General features: G+C 45.1%; 1 protein-coding gene across 1 annotated transcript; it reads right to left on the reverse strand.

Annotated features, from left to right (window-relative positions):
- Positions 1 to 5,732: 5,732 nt before the first annotated feature.
- Isl1 (ISL LIM homeobox 1) lies at positions 5,733 to 17,102 on the reverse strand. The gene is made up of 6 exons (XM_021662431.2): positions 16,810 to 17,102; positions 15,722 to 15,911; positions 12,763 to 13,022; positions 10,724 to 11,010; positions 9,433 to 9,600; positions 5,733 to 7,508 (listed from the first exon to the last, which is right to left on the reverse strand). The coding sequence occupies exons 1-6, from the start codon at positions 16,835 to 16,837 to the stop codon at positions 7,392 to 7,394; spliced, it is 1,050 nt and encodes a 349-aa protein (XP_021518106.1). The 5' UTR covers positions 16,838 to 17,102; the 3' UTR covers positions 5,733 to 7,391.
- Positions 17,103 to 17,762: the final 660 nt, after the last annotated feature.

A 17,762-nucleotide genomic window follows, 5' to 3' on the forward strand; every position in this document is an offset into this window, starting at 1 on the left:
TTAAAATCTTTCAAACAAATAGGTTTCTACTCTTTTCACTTCTACATGGGCAATATTTTTTTTAAAAAAGGAAAGCATTTAAATTAAGTGAGAATGAAATATAAATTATCAAAATAGCTATGTAATGGAACCTGCATGAGCAATATTTTGCAAATCTTTGTTTTCCATTGAACAAAGAGTTGTTTACTGTTTTGTGTTATAGATCTCTATGCGGGTGATAAAACATACTGAAAACTATGTAAAACATATAAAAATTAGTTTTTATGAATTAAAAAAATATTAGGAAAAAGTAAAATCTTCCATAGCTCTAAAAACTAAATTTCCACCATGGTTTTACCTTATCATTTTCAGTGGCCTGCCTACTATTATCTCTATATACCTGCTAAGTTTAACAAGTTTCAAGCAACACATTGTATTTGTGACAGGTCCTTATAAACAATCACCTTTATCCATGAGAAAAAGAAAAGTAGCTGCCAAGTTGCTGTTAGGAGTTATTTTGTGGAGAGAGAAAAGTCATTTACTTTAAAGCCTCCCTACAGAAACTGGAACATTTCATGGAAATGAAAGATTGAATTTTGCCCTAGTCTATCTTGTTTCGTGGTGGTACACAGTCCTTAGGCAGACAGGAAAAGGCTTTTTTTTTTTGCTGTCTCACCAAAACAGGGAAGGGTGGTGTTTGTCTCAACATTCCCTCTAACAATAATCCAGAAATTCAATTACTCTCACCTACATGTATGGTTGGTGTACAGAATCAATCTCTCTCTCTCTCTGCTCTCCTCCCCTCTTCCCTCCTGTCCTGTTGCCCTCTCCTTCTTCTTTCTCCCCTCCTCCCAACCCCTCATTCTCTTCCTTCTTCAATCCAATTTCTCTGACTTGCTCTCTCCTTTCCGTCCTCTTCCCAACCCCCTTCCTTACAAAGAATGGGAAATAAAAAGAGGCAACTAGAACCCTTTCTACTTTTTTGAAACAAGAAAACAAATCCAGAGGGAATGGGTAAAATTATAATTAGCTTAATCGCGTTCAATTAATTTGAAACGCGAGCCACGAATGTTTACTAATCCCCAAGACTGTTGTTTGTTGCCCCTACAAAGCATTGTTAAGACCTAACCCTTGGGTTCTCTTGTTCCCAAGCACATGGCAGCACCAGCCTTTCTGGTGGAAGCCAGTGAACGAAGATCAAGGTTTCCACGGTTTGCCCAGTGAAGTGGTCACGAAAACATCTACAAGTCACGACACTCATTTGTGCTAGCTGTGGAGAAAGGGCATCGGCCAAGCAGGGACACCCTGTCCAAGATGATGACGCATTCTTCTGGGTACATTTTGAAAGGAAAGAAGAGCAGCTTATTATTGAACTAAATGTTTTTATTGATTGCCCTTGAGTCAGCGCCCACTGACCCCGCAAACCATAAATGGCGGCAGCACAGAATAGTCATTTCCAGGCAGCTCTCAGAGATGCTGGATTCTCCCACCGCTTTCTCCCACAGTCCCTCGGATCCTCCACCTCCTGGGTGTTCAAAAACAAGGGAAAGGCGGCGGTTGTGTTTCCCCAAGGCTCTGACCAGACAGCAGAGGGGCCGTGCGCACTCACGCGCAAGTGGCATGGCTGCCCGGTGTGGGGACCCTCTCAGCTCAAAGCTGAAGGACACCCCCACCCAGCACCGATGGCACAAAGCAGCCCGGGCGCGGGCCACAAAGACAAATGACTGTTTTGCAACATTCTCCATTAAACAATAAAGCAAGCTGTAAAGCCTCAGGTGCTGTGTTTGCTGTGCGGTCTGCGCAGCGCGGTGGCTCCGGGCTCCGGGAGCCGAGTGCAATGGGCCGGGGAGCGCCTCTTCGGCTGATCCCAGGGAAAGATAAGGAGCCGCCTAGCCACCAGCCCTGTCTAGACTCGCGACCTCACAAGTCAAGCGCCTTGTTTGGATTAGTCCTCCAGATCTGCCAACCTGATCAACTCCTGAAAGAGAACGGCCCAGAAACACCCCCTTTTCCTCTTCTGGGCTACGACAATTGTCGCTCCTTTAAGGGATCAAGGGCCGACTTGCCCGCGGGAGTGGTGGGGCTGGTTAGACCACCCCTCTTTCCCAGCACTCCTCACAACTGGCCGGTCCCCCAGCACACAGGAAACACACCCGTGGGAAGACCACTTAGAACTGCATTCAGAAATAAGTAGCCAACCCAGTCAATTCCACAAATTACATCCCTCAAAAAATGACAGCGAAGTTTTTGATCAATAAGATGGAAAAGGATCCCAGTCGAGAAATAGGCAACACTCTAGCTAAGCGAAATCTCCCACCAGAGTCTACTAAAAGGGGTTTAAGTGTGTTTTCTCACTCTGCCTGATCAAAAGCAGTCACTACCCACATCTGTCTCACAAAAGTGGGTGTTCCCTTTCTGGAAAAAAAAAGTGTGTTCTTTTTATAAATCATCTATGTATGTATACCTCTCTCTCACACACTCTCTCTCTGTGTAGAGGTAAAAACAGAATTATTTTGCCTTTTGATTTTTTCCCCCTTTGGAGAAACAAGGAGTCTTAAATGGTCTTCTGAGAAGAGCCTGTATTTTTGAACGATCAGAAACCGACTTCTAGGAGCCAATGTCTGAAGCAGAAGCCTCCTAAAATTAAAGGATGTGTTTGTAACAATGCTCACAACAACCGCTCCTCCCCCCACCTCTAATGCCTGTGAACCAACTTCTCTGTCTACACTTCAGAAGTCTCTGGAGAGGTGTGGAGAGACCCTCCATCATGCTTGGGACATTGTAAGCTGTGAAGTTTATGTTTGTGGCGCCTGGGCTCAAACAGCCATTCAGTGGCTTGCCTGGTTATCAAGAAAACAACAATCAGGAAAGACCGGGGAGCCAGATTCTCTGCCAGAGCCTCGAATTAAGTTCTTTTAGTTTGAAAACACCAAGCCACACTGTACACATTGCAGCACTTTTATTACAAATCCGTAACAAGACCTGAAGGTCTTTAGCCATTTTCTAAAGTAACTTTTTTTTTTTTTTAAGGCACAGAAATACTTGGCCTTCCAACATGTCCAAAGAAAATCTGACTTGCTTTGTTGTGACATAATCTTTAATTGTTGGTTAGCAGAGGGGGAAAGTTCAATCAATAGAACTCAAGCCTAATTTGGATTATAAATCTTCTTGACAAAAGTTAACTGAACTGAACTTTACAAATAAGAAAATAAACACTTTCTGCTTAGTTTACTTGTGTTAGGGATGAGATTGAAAATCCAAAGTGGCTGGGTGTCATATAAACAACTGTTTAGGGAAGGAGTTAAATGAATTAAAAACTTTTTAAAACTCCATTTTCTCAGGAAAAAAAAAAAAAACAAAACTAAGTGGTCCCTTATGGGAATCAGAAAAGTTGTACTTCAATGATCAGTTTTGTTTGTGGTTTATAAGTACGAAGCACTAAGGAAAGATGATGTATTCCTAAAACAACTTGAACACACATTGTCTTTTTGGCTGGTAGTCAAAGGGATTAAGACAGATGAGAAACGGGGTCAACAAGTAAGAGTTTAACAAGCTGATAGGGTGAATGGCAAGAGCATATCACGAAGTTGGCCCTTGAATATTGAACATCAAGAAAAGCTGTCCATCAGCAACTGAGACACACAGGCATGCAGAATGACAAATAACCAGATGTGTTATTGCAATGGAGGGAAAACCTTCAAATATGATTCTAACTTAAAAGGAAACTCTTTATTGTTAAGAAAAATTGATCCCTTTGATGAAAGGGGAATGAAGAGGAACAGTAAATTAGCTAGGTTTCTGTTCTGAAGAAATGGTCTGGGGTAATAATCTCATCTGTGAGAGTGTAGGAGCTGATATGAATCCCCTGATTTAAGAGGAGCATCCTAGATGTTTTCAATGGCATCAAATAGTAGCTTTCAAAGCTACAGGAAATGAGTCATAATACCCAGAATGAAGGACTCAGAGTAACACAAGAGAATGGGAGAACACAGACAATGGCAAATAAAGAGGAGTTTGATTAGAGGAAGGGAGCTGGAAACTGGGTCCAGAGGTGTGCAGAGAAAGGGAGAGAGGGAACAGGGGCGATTTGCAAACACGAAGACATGCCAACTACTCATTTTAGAGCACATTCTAAAAAGGCTAGGAGGGGAACCTTTCTCATCAATAATAAGAGAACTCAACCCATCAATCCATTCGAAGCCCTCCCCATCCGACATCAAACACCTTGAATCTAACAACTGGAATCAAAATGATTCATCACTCTCTGCTAAATTACTGAAGTTCAAGCTGCAGATTTCAGAACAGACTGACACCTACATAAGTGAATATCAAAACACACACACACACAAACACACAAACACACAAACACACCTTTAATCTCAGAAATCAGTGCCCAAATGAAAGATAAACAGATCTATGTGTCTTGCTCCAGCCCCTCCATTGCATGAAAATTCAAAATAAAATTGTTGTTGTCCTTCATGTGTCTGTCCTAAGGCAAGTGAGCCCACCAGAGGCCATTGGTGGGGAAAGAGACTCCAGTGGCCTCACACTGGACTTGCATAACCAAGTAACTTCGCAAGCTTAACTTCAAATTCATGTTGTACCTGCCACCCTTGAGCATGCTTATTTGGTAGCTTTTCTAGGTACGTGGTGAGAAAAGGGGAAATCAAAAATCAGAGGAACTATTAGAACAGCCGGGAAACTAAGAGAATCAAGTCTGGTAATGGGAGATTAGAGACAGAGACATGAGAAAAAAAAGGAAAGGAAAGAGAGGGGAGAGGCTTTCTTTCATGGAAGATCCGTAGGAGATAAGACAGAACTCTTGTTTTTCCCAGCAAACAACTACAAGCCATTATTACCGCCCGCCAAATTATTACCCCTCTGTCAAGAATTAGACACAACAATCAAACTAATCAAGGGCATGTCTAATGCACTGTAACATTTCCAATGCAAAGTTTGTTTTCTTTCTGCCTTCGTGGTAGAGCCTGTAATTAACCCGTTATGTAGAACGATGCCAAACAAAAGCCTAATTGAGGCTCGCTTGCTTCCCGACTTGCGCAGGTTTGGAGAGGGTGAGAGCAGACTCAGGAGCTGCGGGCTTCGGGCCTCTTGGGGGTCTCCAGCCGAGCCTCCGGCCTCTGCCCTGTCGAGTCAGGGCTAATGCTCCACACTACACACGGTTAGGGTACTTAGCTTTCCGTATTTATTAAGTTGTCAGACACTGAAAATGGCATCACACTGGCGCATACAGACGAATCTAGTTTCCAGAGTCAAAGAAAGATCCTGACAGGGGGAATGGGGGCGGGGAGAGGAGGAAAGAGAGAACGGAGTGGTCCTGATCCTAAACCCGCCGAACAGGAGCCCAGTTTGAGCCTAGGGCTTGTGTGCATCCCTGAGTTCTGTCGCTTGCAGGTGAACCTTTGCTAAACACGGCGTGGTTGGCAGGGTCTGATCCAGAGTACAAGTCCCCTCCGACTACCACAGCCCTTCCTTCGGGAGCCTGCAAAGTACAGAGCACGGCCACTATAAACCTAGGCGGTTCCCAAACAGCAGGCTTTCCGCATCTCTCCCAAGCCAGCTTCTCTTCTCTGGGGTTTGAAATTAGAGACGGGAGGGGAGGGGTGGTGGGGGTGGGGCAGTGGAAGAGGTAAGAAAACGCAGACACCTACAGTTCTGAGAAATGCTGAGAAAAGCCTTTTCTCCCTCAGTCTTTCCTACCTTCTGCGCAAATAAAGCGGCATTTCCCAGTCAGCCACCTCTAGTCTGCAGTGGGCATCCTTCACTGGTTAGGCAGAAAGCCTCTTCAGCAAGAGTTTGTGTTTGAAAGGTGGGTAATCTTAAAGCTCCGAAGCTGTGACTGACGCTTAAAAAATAAGAGTGTTTCCAATCAAAACCCATTCTCAAAGAGATTCTTCCTTTTGGGATAGGTGCAGGGGTAGGGGTAGAGGGAAAAGGCAGAAGGAGGGAAAGGAGGGGAGCAAAAGAGAGAACAGCATCTCCTTCTCAAAAAACCTGTAACATTATCACAGCTGAGAGCTGAAGGGCTTCTTCCAACCAACTTTGATCCAACCATTGAAATCGAAACTTGCAAACCCGACCTGAATTACTTGCAATACAATATCACACCTACTACACTGTAAGTCATTTTACCCCAATCAACATGCAATCCTTAATTTCAGAAAAGTTAAAGGCTTGCTAATAAACATATAAAAGAGGGACCCTGAATCGTTGCATTTATTTATTTATCTATGCCAAATATTTATTAGTGAAATAGTCCTGAAGATATAATTCTACATATGGCGCTTTGATTTCACATAATATTTAAGAAAAAAGACAAAACACATAAAATTAGACATAATTCAAAGACCACAGTACAACCTTTATCTTTTTTTTACTTCAGCAAACAAAAAAATGTCAAATGACATGAAAAGTGGCAAGTCTCCTGACAATAAATAATAAATTACTTTATAATTTTTGCAATGCAAGAGCAAACAAAAAAGTTTCCTTTTTTTCCTCTTTATTTCCAGAAAGAGCGAAAACAGTCATTTTAACCAATAACTATACACATCTTTGGGGGAAAAGTTCTTGGACAGACACTAGTCAAACACAATCCGAGACGCTTGTGGCAAAATAGAGGTAACCTTGTTGCAATGCTTTATAAGTTGGTTTTTAAATCTGAATTCAAAAACCTTTAAAGTCGCTTCAGACTTCTTGATAGAGGATGGATCTCAAAAAAAAAGTAAAGAGAAATAAAGAAAAGGAAAGGGGAAAAATGGGAGAAGAGGCAAAAGTAAAAGAGAAACCAGCTGCAGGGCATGCTAAGGAGACCCAGAATTTCAATTAACCCCTTGTCAAAGTCAACTAAAAACATAGCAAACCAATTGCAGCTCCGCCTTCCTGAAAGGATGAATCTTTCAGCCAGAGGCCGGCTTCTTCCACTCTATCCTGGAGCTCCTACTTGGCAAGGCAATGACCAGTATAGAAACAGCACCATTCAGAATAGGATGGACTAGAAAATTTTTCTATTTCTGCTTTTCCTCTAGATGTGCGGTGAAATGAAAATGCGCTTTTTTTTTTTTTTTTTGAGATCCTTGAATATAAATCCTCTACGTTTTAAAAACGTCTTTTTTTTTTTTTTCTTTTTCTTTTTCAGTACTCCTAAGGTCATTGAATAGCATATGTTGGGCTTGGGGTTTTGTTTGTTTTTAATTCTAGTAAAATCCCATGATTGTCTTCACAGTGTTGCTACCATATCACCTTGTCATTAAAACAGACTTCGTGCACTTCATGGAGCATTCATTTCTTGATTCAGTTTTCATTGACTGGGTCGTTAAATACTTTTATATTGGAGTTCAACATAATTTCCCACTTTCTCCAGCAGGGAAAAAAAAATACATCTGAATGAATGTTCCTCATGCCTCAATGGGACTGGCTACCATGCTGTTGGGTGTATCTGGGAGCTGAGAGGACATCGACGCTACTTCGCTGCCAGTGGAATTAGAGCCTGGTCCTCCTTCTGAAAAATTGACCTGCGTGGAAGGTTGAGAAGTCAACAAAGGAGGCTTCAATGGTGCCCGTAGAAATACAAAACTATCATATTTTGTATGTATGCATGTACAAGTTCCTGTAAATGGACAGGTAGAGACATGCCTGTCTCAGAATTTTAACAGGCTTGAAGGAAGCCTATGATAAGCACTGGAAAAGAGATCCTCTCGCTTTCTTGCTTTCTTGATCTTTCTAAACATTTCTCTTTTAACTCAAGCTGAATTCCCAACATTATGTCATATTAAATTATTTAAGAGCAAATGTGTTTCCCACTGTAAAGTGGCATCACAACTCTCCCATGAAGGCTCAAAATAAAATTACCCTGCTGGCTACATGTAGCCCTGGGAGTGAGAAAGTTCTCTAGGCTTCAAAGCCTTTATTTTGAAGCCTAGAGTGGCTGCAGATTCAATGGAGGCTCCCTGGAACAATGGTTAACTCTTTAGAGGGCTCACAGTGTGATCTCATTGCCTCCTGTTCCCCCTTCCATGAGAAGACCCGCACATTGCACATCATCACATTATAAATATGTGGCACTGCATTACTGTGTAACTAACTGCAACAGCCATAACCATACCTTCCATTTCACTGCTCTCACCTGACACTCAAGTTTCAGAATGCACCACCAAGCTTGTCTGTTGTGAAGCCTCTTCTTAACTTCTTTCTATTATTCAAATTCTACCCATATGGACAACTTATTTTATTTAAAATAAAATTTTCCCTCTAGTTCCAAAATCTATCTCCTTTTTCTGCTCTATTAAACTTTCCCCTTGAGAGGTCAAGGGACTTCTCAAATATGCCTGCTCACTAGACTGGCCCATTTACACACATAGCCTGGAACCAAGCCCTTTTAACCACTTGCCTCTGGCCAATCACCCTTATAACTGTTGACATGAGAAAGCAAATGCCCTCAGGGCACAGGCAAGGGTTTAAAAAAATATTTTCAACTGTTGCATTAGCTTTGTTTCTAAAGAAAGGAGTGACTTTAGGACACAGTTTTGTGTTTAATAAAACAGGATCTATGAGGCTAATTATACTTTAAGGGGAAAAAAACTAATTATATGTACCATATCAAAAAGGTTATACCTTTAAAACTTTTGTTTATCTTAACCTTTTACAGGCAAAAATGAATTATTCCTCTTCTATAGATGGATGTCCTGGACACTTTAGTGATAAGACATGTTTTAACAAATTAAATATACATTGCCTCTGATTGAGAGTTCTCATATTCTTTTTGGTATACATGCTACATTGTATGTAATTGTGTCATATCAAAATTCATTTATTAAAAAAAACCTCTTAAAAGGCCTATGCTTTAGGTTAATATATACTTTTAAAAAAATCCCAGCAACCATAAATATCAAACTATTTTAATAAATAACCATCCTCCTTATTGACATAGATGACAACTGTGTTCAGAGAGCTGCCTGCTGCTTATGAAAACCAGCACTGTATGGTATTATGCTGAATGTGTATTACAACCATGTCTACCAGAGCCATTCACCAAGTACAGGTAAAGCAATAAACTTACTGATGGCTGATCCAAATGCCAAGGTGATCTCTGAAGTCCTTGCATTTTATAACAGGCTAAGATGTGTGACATTGCCACCATTTGTGCCTCTGCACACTTAGCTACTTAGGCACTGTGAAGTTCATCCCAGGAGACACGCCTCTTTTGTAGAAAAATCAGCCTACATAGTTAAATTTTGCTCTTCCATTTTCCAACAAAGATTCGCGAGAAATCTATTTTCCTCGCTTCTGCCTCCCTCCTCTTCGTCACCACTTATCCATGCTTTCTCCCCAGTACTGGCATGGGGAGCACCCTCCCCCCAGCGGATCTGTCTGTGCTTGACAGTTAAAGCAGAACCTCCCTTCTGTTTGGCCTCCTCTGGTTGGAGAGCTGACACTTACCAGTTGCTGAAAAGCGGGCTGATCTATGTCACTTTGCAAGGCGAAGTCACTGAGAACCTTCCAGGGCGGCTGGTAACTTTGCACCTCCACGGGGTTGGCCTGCAGGCCACCGTCGTGCCTCTCTGGACTAGCAGCCACCATGGGAGTTCCTGTCATCCCCTGGATGTTCTGTGAATACCCCCCCAATCCCAACATGTTAATGAGTAAACTCCCTCCCTCCATTGTCCGCATGTGCTAAGCAAATATACACAAGTGTTATCTTATCTATATAGTTGCCCTGTATTGACTCAGTTAATCCGCAGCACCTATGGATATTAGTTGAAGTTCAGTTTTGTTTTTCTACTTCTGTGTGCTGGATTATTAGACGGGCTGAGATCTTATTAAAACAATTCTACTATCATCTTTCCCTTCATGGTTTACCGCCCCCCCCACTCCTCCCATCTACCTTCATAGGCCACACAAGGAGAAGTAGAAAGCTGAGGTACAGCCAGACCTCCCTTCAGCCTTCTGACACTGGTTTTCTAGGCAGTTTGGGTTAGCTAAAGATTTTTTTTTCCTCCATGCAGCACTCTCCCTTGCAGGGTCAGACCCCACCCCCAAAGCTGCTGGGTCTGGCTACTTCTTTGCTATCATGCACTAACTTAGAAAGTACCCTTGCTCAATCTTGGCCTGCCTGTCAAGTTTAAAGACAACAGATTTTATGGCATTTAAAGATAGTGTAGAAGTAGTAAAAAAGGAGAAGAGAAAGAAACCCTTTAGCTTGGCTTAAGCAAGAGGTGTGTACGATGGGGGAGACGGAGAGCGTTGCCCAAAACACTAGCGCCAAAGGCTGAAAGAAAGCTTTGGGCTCCACCTGGAACAGCCGGGAGTCTTCGTGGTCACCTTGAGTGGCAGGCCTCTCCAAGTTATGGGGTGGGGCCAGAAGGCTGGCTGGACGACGGTAAACGCATTGTTCTGGACCAGCACTCAAGGTACTGTCCTTCACAATTTGGACAACTCTGATGACCCCAATGCTTGCAAAACCTGAGCAAGCACCTGCCCTGGGAGGGCCCTAGCCTTTTGGGTTCCAGGTGCAATTGATGGTGAAGACCATTGATCCCCTTTCGGAACCAGCAATGGATTGGGGGCCCGCTGCTGCTCCGAACTCCCGAACCCGCAGTTTCTAACCAGACAAGGGCTCCCGCTGGTGCTCTGCAAGGGACCAACCCACCACTTCATAGGCGCCCCGCTGGCCCAGTCTTCCGAGTTTCCCCACCATCCCTTCCTGGCTTGGCCCCCGGGGGCTACTCACAGTTTTGTCGTTGGGTTGCTGCTGCTGGAGCTGCTTCATCATGATGCTGCGTTTCTTGTCCTTGCACCGCTTGTTTTGAAACCAGACTCGGATGACTCGGGGGCTGAGGCCAGTCATCTCCACTAGTTGCTCCTTCATGAGCGCGTCCGGCCGAGGGTTGGCCGCGTAGCAGGTCCGCAAGGTGTGCAGCTGCTTTTCGTTGAGCACAGTCCGCACTCGGGTGGTCTTCTCCGGCTGCTTGTGGACGTGAGGCCGCAGGGCTGGCTGCCTAGCGGAGATGGGCTCGGCTACCGGGCAGAGGGGCACGTGAGCACGCAAGGGCACTCTCCCTGCCACCAGCCCCGCTCCACCCTCTACCCAGCCCAAGCCCAGCAAGCCATGCAGAAACCTTAGAGGGAGGACGGCGGCGAGGGAAAAGATGTTTCACCCCTTAATAGCGGAGGACAATGCCGAGTAATGGGGGAGGGGACAGATGCGGCCCCTAAGTGTGTCTACTACAGAATTACCCAAGGGAAGCCTGTCTCCCGGCGGAGCCTCTCCACTGCATCTGAGACATTTTTCACTAGTATGTTCGTTCCCTCCCTCCTCCTCTTTCCTCATAACCAGAATAAGGACACATTATACCCAATATCCCCACCTCCCGGTTGGGCCTTCCCTTCTGGGTAAACGCCAAGAAGGGTACCCTGAAAATAAAACGCAGAGCCCCCCAGTGACACTACAGGGCCTGGAAGTCTGCCACCGAAAGTCAGAGAATTCTGCCAGAAAGCCCTGAACTTCAATTACGGGGGACAGGGACGGTCATATTTAGAAGTAAAGAAATGCTGTACTCCAGCTACCGGAATGGTCTGCAGTCTTTCTTAGTACTAACCCCCAACCAAACCAAAACAACAACAACAAAACCACGGGATGTTCCTGAAACCCGCTGACCCCAAGCAAAGGAAAACTGAAACTCTGTTGAACTGTCTAGGCTTAAGAGAAAAGAGTGCTAGAGAATGCCCTTCCCTTTCCTCCTAATATTTCCCTGTCTCCGTGCCTGCTAGTCAGAAATCACTCAGGACAGAATTCTCAGAGCAGCCAGAAAGGGGTGAATGGGGGGGGGTGCTGGGAAAACTGTCACTTCCTCACCTCCGGCTTTTTTAGTAGGGGCTGATGACTTAATACTGAGCGGGAGAGAGGGAGACCTGCTTCTGACTGGAAGGCAGGTAGGAAACAATGTCCTGCTGTCTCCGGGCCTTGGTTCTAGCCAACCTTCATGTTTCCACTTTCTTTTATGGGCAACTGGTCCTCTGATCTGCATGGTACAAATCCTACACCTTCCACGACCCCCTGGGGTCAGGCCAAACACCTATGAGGTCAATTTAGAGCTACAGCTACAGGCTTGGAGATGAAATTCTCACCAAATCACGTAGACTGAGTGGCCAAAAGAGGCAGGCTCCTTTTAAAAAGGCAATTACTGCAGATTAGGCTGTTGACAGTTTTAAGTTACAGCTGGTGGCAGAGCCTGCAGTTCCTGACACTGTATCTTTTAGGGACCTGTTTTCTGACAAGAGCATAGAAAGAAAATTTAAAAACCCTTTGGTTTGGAGAGTATTCTCAAGAAAAAGAAAAAGAAAAAAAAAGATGTGGGAAGCTCAGTGCCTTGGGGCGGCTTAAGCTTCCTTCACCGGGGGAGGGAGGAAACTCCTGGAGACCCAGGGCTCCACCCCTTTAATTAGGCAGCAGCTAGGAGAAAACCTGGCAGAGAGCTGAAGCCCATTTTCAGTAAGCTATGGGTTGGAGGCCAAAGTAAAGCTGACAGTACAGTTTGGGCTTGTGTGTACATGTGTGCACAAGCGGGGTAGGCTGTGTACCCATATATAGACAGACATGTAGCTGTGTGCTTGTGCAGTCAAGGCAGAGGGGTTGTGGAAATTTGCTAGAAAGGCTAAGAGCGCGCACGTTGTTTAGGGCAGAGCCACCATGTGTTCTCCCTCCCCCCCCCCCCCAGGTTGCCCCGCCGACCTTTTCCCAGCCAGGCTTCCCTCCGGGTAGAGAAGTACCTGCCATTTGCAGAGGCCGCGCTGGATGCAGGGGACTGAGAGGGTCTCCAGCTCCCAAGCTGGCTCTCTCTACCACGTCGTGGTCCGCGCGGCAGAAAAGCCCATCCTCCCGCAGCGCGAATTCGTCTCCCGGGATGAGCTGTCGGCTGCAGGCTACACAGCGGAAACACTCGATGTGGTACACCTTAGAGCGGGCACGCATCACGAAGTCGTTCTTGCTGAAGCCTATGCTGCACTTGGCGCATTTGATCCCGTACAACCTGCATAAACCGGCCCCGGGATGGGAAGAGAAGCACAAAAAAAATGAGGGTGACTTCGGGCACGTTCTGGCCTAAGATGACTAGCAACCCAGGCCATAAACCCTGACCTGCCTGCGGGGGTTGGTGGGAAAAAAAATCAGCAGTAGTAAAGTTGGGCAGAGTATAGAAACAACCTTCTCTCTTCACTCTTCTCTTTCTCCCTCCCTCTTTCCTTCCTTCTCCCCTTCTTCTTTAACCTCCCCTTTAACAAGAGCGACCTTTATGGGGAAAATCTGTGTCTGTCTCAGTCCCTACCTTTTAGTTCAGGCACCCAGCCCAAACCAAGGAAAATTTATTGGCGGACTCTCAACCTGGAGGCAGCCTTTGGTAGCCAGTCTCAGGGTTATTCGTGCAAATTCTAGCAGGAAGAAATTCGGGGGCCTTTTGGTGGCCAGTACCCCCCATGCTTTCCATTCTCTATCTCTCAATTTCTGCTACTAAAAATATTTCTGAAATCGCAACAACAAAGGTTGGACAGGGGACTGTCACCCTACTCCATCTGCGAACACAGACAATTACAGAACAGAATAACAAAATGAACCTTCAGAGGACTTCCAGGCTCCCTACAGCACAGGCCTTCCAGTATTTATTCCAACTCAAGATTTTTCCACGGGCCCACATGTTAATGGAAAGTTCCCCCTCCATTCATCCTTTTTTTATTTTAAAACGCAGCTTCTGTTACTGAAGCATCTACCTCTGTATCAGTTGGCCTGAGGATCAAGGCTAGCAATGACAAATGAAAAAAAAAAAAAGATGAAAGAAAGAAAAGAAAAGAAACAAAAAGCAAACCTCACTTCTGAGAGCTTCCTCATCGAGAGCCTTTCCTTACTATAGTGCAGTCCCTATAGGTTCCATTTACTGTTACATTGCCCGGTTCGGACAGGACCCACACAAAGGAGGGAGCGTATTGCTCCCCCAAGGGGAGATCTTAAAATCAAAATGGTCACTCTGCCCTGTTTTTACAACCATAGAACCTCCAGAGGGGCAGTGCATGAACGTTTGCATAAGCAAACACACACACTCAAACACAGGAGAGGAGAGGAAAGGAGAGAGAAAGAGAGAGAGAACACAAAGTGTAAAAAAGTAAAAGCAATTGAGTTCCTTCATCTGCAAATACACTTATCCAGAATGAGGCAGGTCTGTATACAACTGAGCAAAATAGCATCTTCAAAAGAGTAAAGCCACTTCTGGACTTTCCTAGTGGCTCACCCTCTTTCAGAATCCTGAAGGTACACAGGAGCCAAGTAAACAATGAAAATGTCATATTTGTCAGAGGTTAGAAGGCGCATTTGAATTTTTTTCCTACCTTCTGCCTCTCCAATGCAAGGACCATCCATTTCATAGGATGAAGATTATCTTAGCCCCCTTGTCCTCAAACCATTTACAGAATTCCTCACCTTTCCTGAATCCCACTTCCTCCCGCAATCCCCAAAGCATTAAAACAAAACAAACAAACAAACAAAACCCTCCCTCGTGCATTGTTTAATTTTATCTATCATGAGAATAGCATCCACTCCACTCTATGATTTAAAAAAAAAACAACTGGCCATTATTCTAGCAGCAGAAAAACCAACCCATGACCCTATTTTAAATCTTAACTAAACTTCAATGAAAGTTCTCAAGCGCCAAAGCCCTTTATAGCTTACAAAAGCCAGTCACTTGCAAGTAGCCACTTCCGAATTTAAAATCAGCTATATTTCTGCTATCACTAACCTAACAGTGAAGGCAAAGGGTATCTAGCTTTGTATTAGGACGAACACATTTTCTTTTAGAAATTCTGCCAGGCTTTTGAAGGCAAAATGTGAAGTTCCTGATGTAGATACACAGGACAGAGAAAACTTGAAAATAGCAAAACCCTGCAACAAAGGCAAGCTCAGCTCCTCTGTGGTTTTGGTCTCCTCCGTCGGGTGGTTCCCTCATTTTATCAGTTACTAGATTTTAACGTGAGAAAGGAAGCTGTCCAATTACCTAAATATACCAATTGTTCACAGACAGATGATGGGCAATTTGATCTGCTCTGTCTAATTCATCAGCCCAGATAAGATAAGAAAGAAAAGACAGTTAGATATCACCAAAGGGTTAATATTTAAAAAGATTAAATTTCCGGTCCTTTTTTTTTTGGGGGGGGGGTAGGGACTATTTTAGTTGGTTTTGAAATGTTGTACCAAGGAAGACTCACCCAAAAAGTAAAGGGAGCAATGGTTGGGCTTGTTTTTCAAAAATCCTTTTGTGAAACTTTTATCTGTTTAGTTGGTACCTCCAAAATTTGTTTTAAGTCAGTGATAAAACAGAAGAAAAAATTAAATAGGATGCTAAACTATATAGTGAAAATAGAATGTTTAAAAACCTAAACTCATTTGACTTAATTTTGTTGGTGTTCTGAAGAGGGAAATGTGAAAGACGAAAATAATTTTAGCAACAAAAATTCCAAGAGTCATTAACACACCTTATCAACAGAAATTTATGAAAGACACAGTGATACTTCCCCACCCCCAGAGACATGAAATGAACAACAGTATAATTTTTAAAACACTTTTGCACACTGGCCCCTCTAAAACAAACGTCCCCGGGGGGGGGGGGGGTAAAGGAAAAGCCACATCAAATAATAAACAAGGAGAGACGAGGACATCTCAGAAAATAACGACGTGGAGACGGCATACCTGATATAGTCTCTTTTACAGTAGGTTTTCCCATCCCTAACAAAGCACGTACAGCTTTCGTCCAAATACTGATTACACTCTGCACATTTCAAACATGCTGCATGCCATTCCAAATCCGGAGAAACCCTCAGAATATACTGGTCGTGAATCTGATTGCCGCAACCAACACATAGGGAAATCAGACGTTTTTCTGAAATGAAAATAAATACATGATTGACTAACCGTTTACTTCCTACAGAGATAAACACACTTTTAGTGTCGTTCTCTTATAGGGTGTACTCTGGAAGAATTTTTCTCCCCCCCCTTTTTTTTTCTTAAATAGTATTACACTTTGGGATGGTAATTGGAGTGTGCCATCAAAACCTTGACTCTCTTTTTTTTTTTTTAAAAAAAAAAAAGGAAAGTGGAATATATGTAAAACGCAGATTCAAATTGTCTACATTTGTAAGCCTAGCACGCAATCAAACCCGCTCATTTCGTGTTTTCTCCCCTCCTCCCTCTTTGCTGTAATCATTAGGCAAGATTATGGATAAGTCAAGTCAAAGAAAAGGTTTTGACTAGAAGCGTTAAGCCAACGCTGGGATGTCTGTATTTTCCGTGAAGCACGTTCTTCAGTAGCACACGGGAATGGATACTGTTGGAAGAGTAGACATCAATACAGTTGTCACTCGCTCTCTTTTGCAAGTCTAATGCTAACTCGTATCTGCTGGTGTGGTTTGTTCAGGCAGACCTATGCTACATAATAACCTTCTCCAGGAACTCCGGATTCTCAAAGAGGAAATCACCCCAAAGCACCAGGCGACTAGAGTTTGGGAGGTCACAGATTCAAACGAAGGTATCATCAGTTTCCCGAAGACCGGAATCCACGCCAAACATGCAAGCGCCGCGACAGGGAGGGGGAAAGGGCACAGAAAACAAAACAAAACAAAAACAAACAAACAAACAAACACAAAAGAGAGATCGACTCTTTCTTCTGCCTCTCCGGGCAATGACTACAAACCCGAAGAACCCGGGCACCGGCGCTTGAGACGGACCGCCGCACACAGCTACAGCACCCCGCGCCCCACAAGGCTCAAACAGCTTCTTACTTTTTGGTGGATCGCCCATATCTCCCATATCTGTAAGAGGGAGTAACGTCCACAGTGAAATGGTGGTTGGACAGTTGGTGAAGAGCCCGCAGAGAGGATGCTGGTGCTGTGGCCAGGTGGGAAACAGTGGCCCCCGGGGTTGCCAAGGCTGTGAGGGCCGCTGGCCGGCTGCACCGCGCCCTCTCGGATCCGGGAGTCCGCTGGAAGCCGGCGGAGTTGGCGGAGCGGAGGCGCTGCGGCAGCGGCGGACTCGCGCGGCTCCGGGCACCTCTCTTCCTTATCTCTTACTCAAACTTCTCAGCTCCAACTCAGCTCCATCGCCATTGGTCTGACGCAGCGCGCGGGGACGTCAGGCGAGCGCCGCGCCCATTGGCTGCGGGGCGCGCGGCGCAGCTGTTCTGATTATCATATTTCAGCCCCGGCGCCGCCGTGCGCCACTGCCCGCTCCGCGAGCCCGCGGGAGAGGATTAGGCCTCCCGAGGCTACAGCGCGATCCCGGCGCCGCCGGCCCCGCGCCCCTTCCCCGCGCCCTCCCGGCCCGCGCTGCTCCAGCGGCTCACGCTCCCCAGGTCCCTGGGGTCCTCTGGCTGCTCTGAGCGCGGGGCGCCCTTTTCTGCCGCCGGTGGCGAGCGGCTAGTGGGTAGGTCCTTCCAGGGAACCCGGTCCCTCCCGGGCGCTAGGAAAAGGGGGGAAACCTGGAGCCCGCCGCTTTGCTCCATTGGCTCTCACGCTGGTGCGCAGTGCCCTGGGCTCGGCCGGCTTCGCTGCCTGCGGGAAGGGTGCGTCTCCCGGAGCTGGCGACCCACGGCTCGCTAGGGGACCAAACCGGAGTGGGTTAGACCCAGAGGAAACGGTCTCTCTCTTTCTTTCTTCTACTCCTTTTTTTTTCTTTTCTTTTTTCTCTCTTTCTTTCTTTCGTTTTTTTTTTTTTTTTTTTTTTTTCAACTGCTACC

This window comes from Meriones unguiculatus, chromosome 6, assembly GCF_030254825.1.
Source record: "Meriones unguiculatus strain TT.TT164.6M chromosome 6, Bangor_MerUng_6.1, whole genome shotgun sequence".
Lineage (NCBI taxonomy): Eukaryota > Metazoa > Chordata > Mammalia > Rodentia > Muridae > Meriones > Meriones unguiculatus.

What these genes read in the sequence shown, in the direction of transcription:
- Isl1 (XM_021662431.2), bottom strand. Translation starts at nt 16,837, where the DNA reads ATGGGAGATATGGGCGATCCACCAAAAA. An exon ending in AGCAACCCAACGACAAAACT is followed by an intron (nt 9,601 to 10,723) that starts GTGAGTAGCCCC and finishes GGGTATTCACAG; the next exon opens with AACATCCAGGGGATGACAGG. An exon ending in AGCCCGCTTTTCAGCAACTG is followed by an intron (nt 7,509 to 9,432) that starts GTAAGTGTCAGC and finishes CCTTCCACGCAG; the next exon opens with GTCAATTTTTCAGAAGGAGG.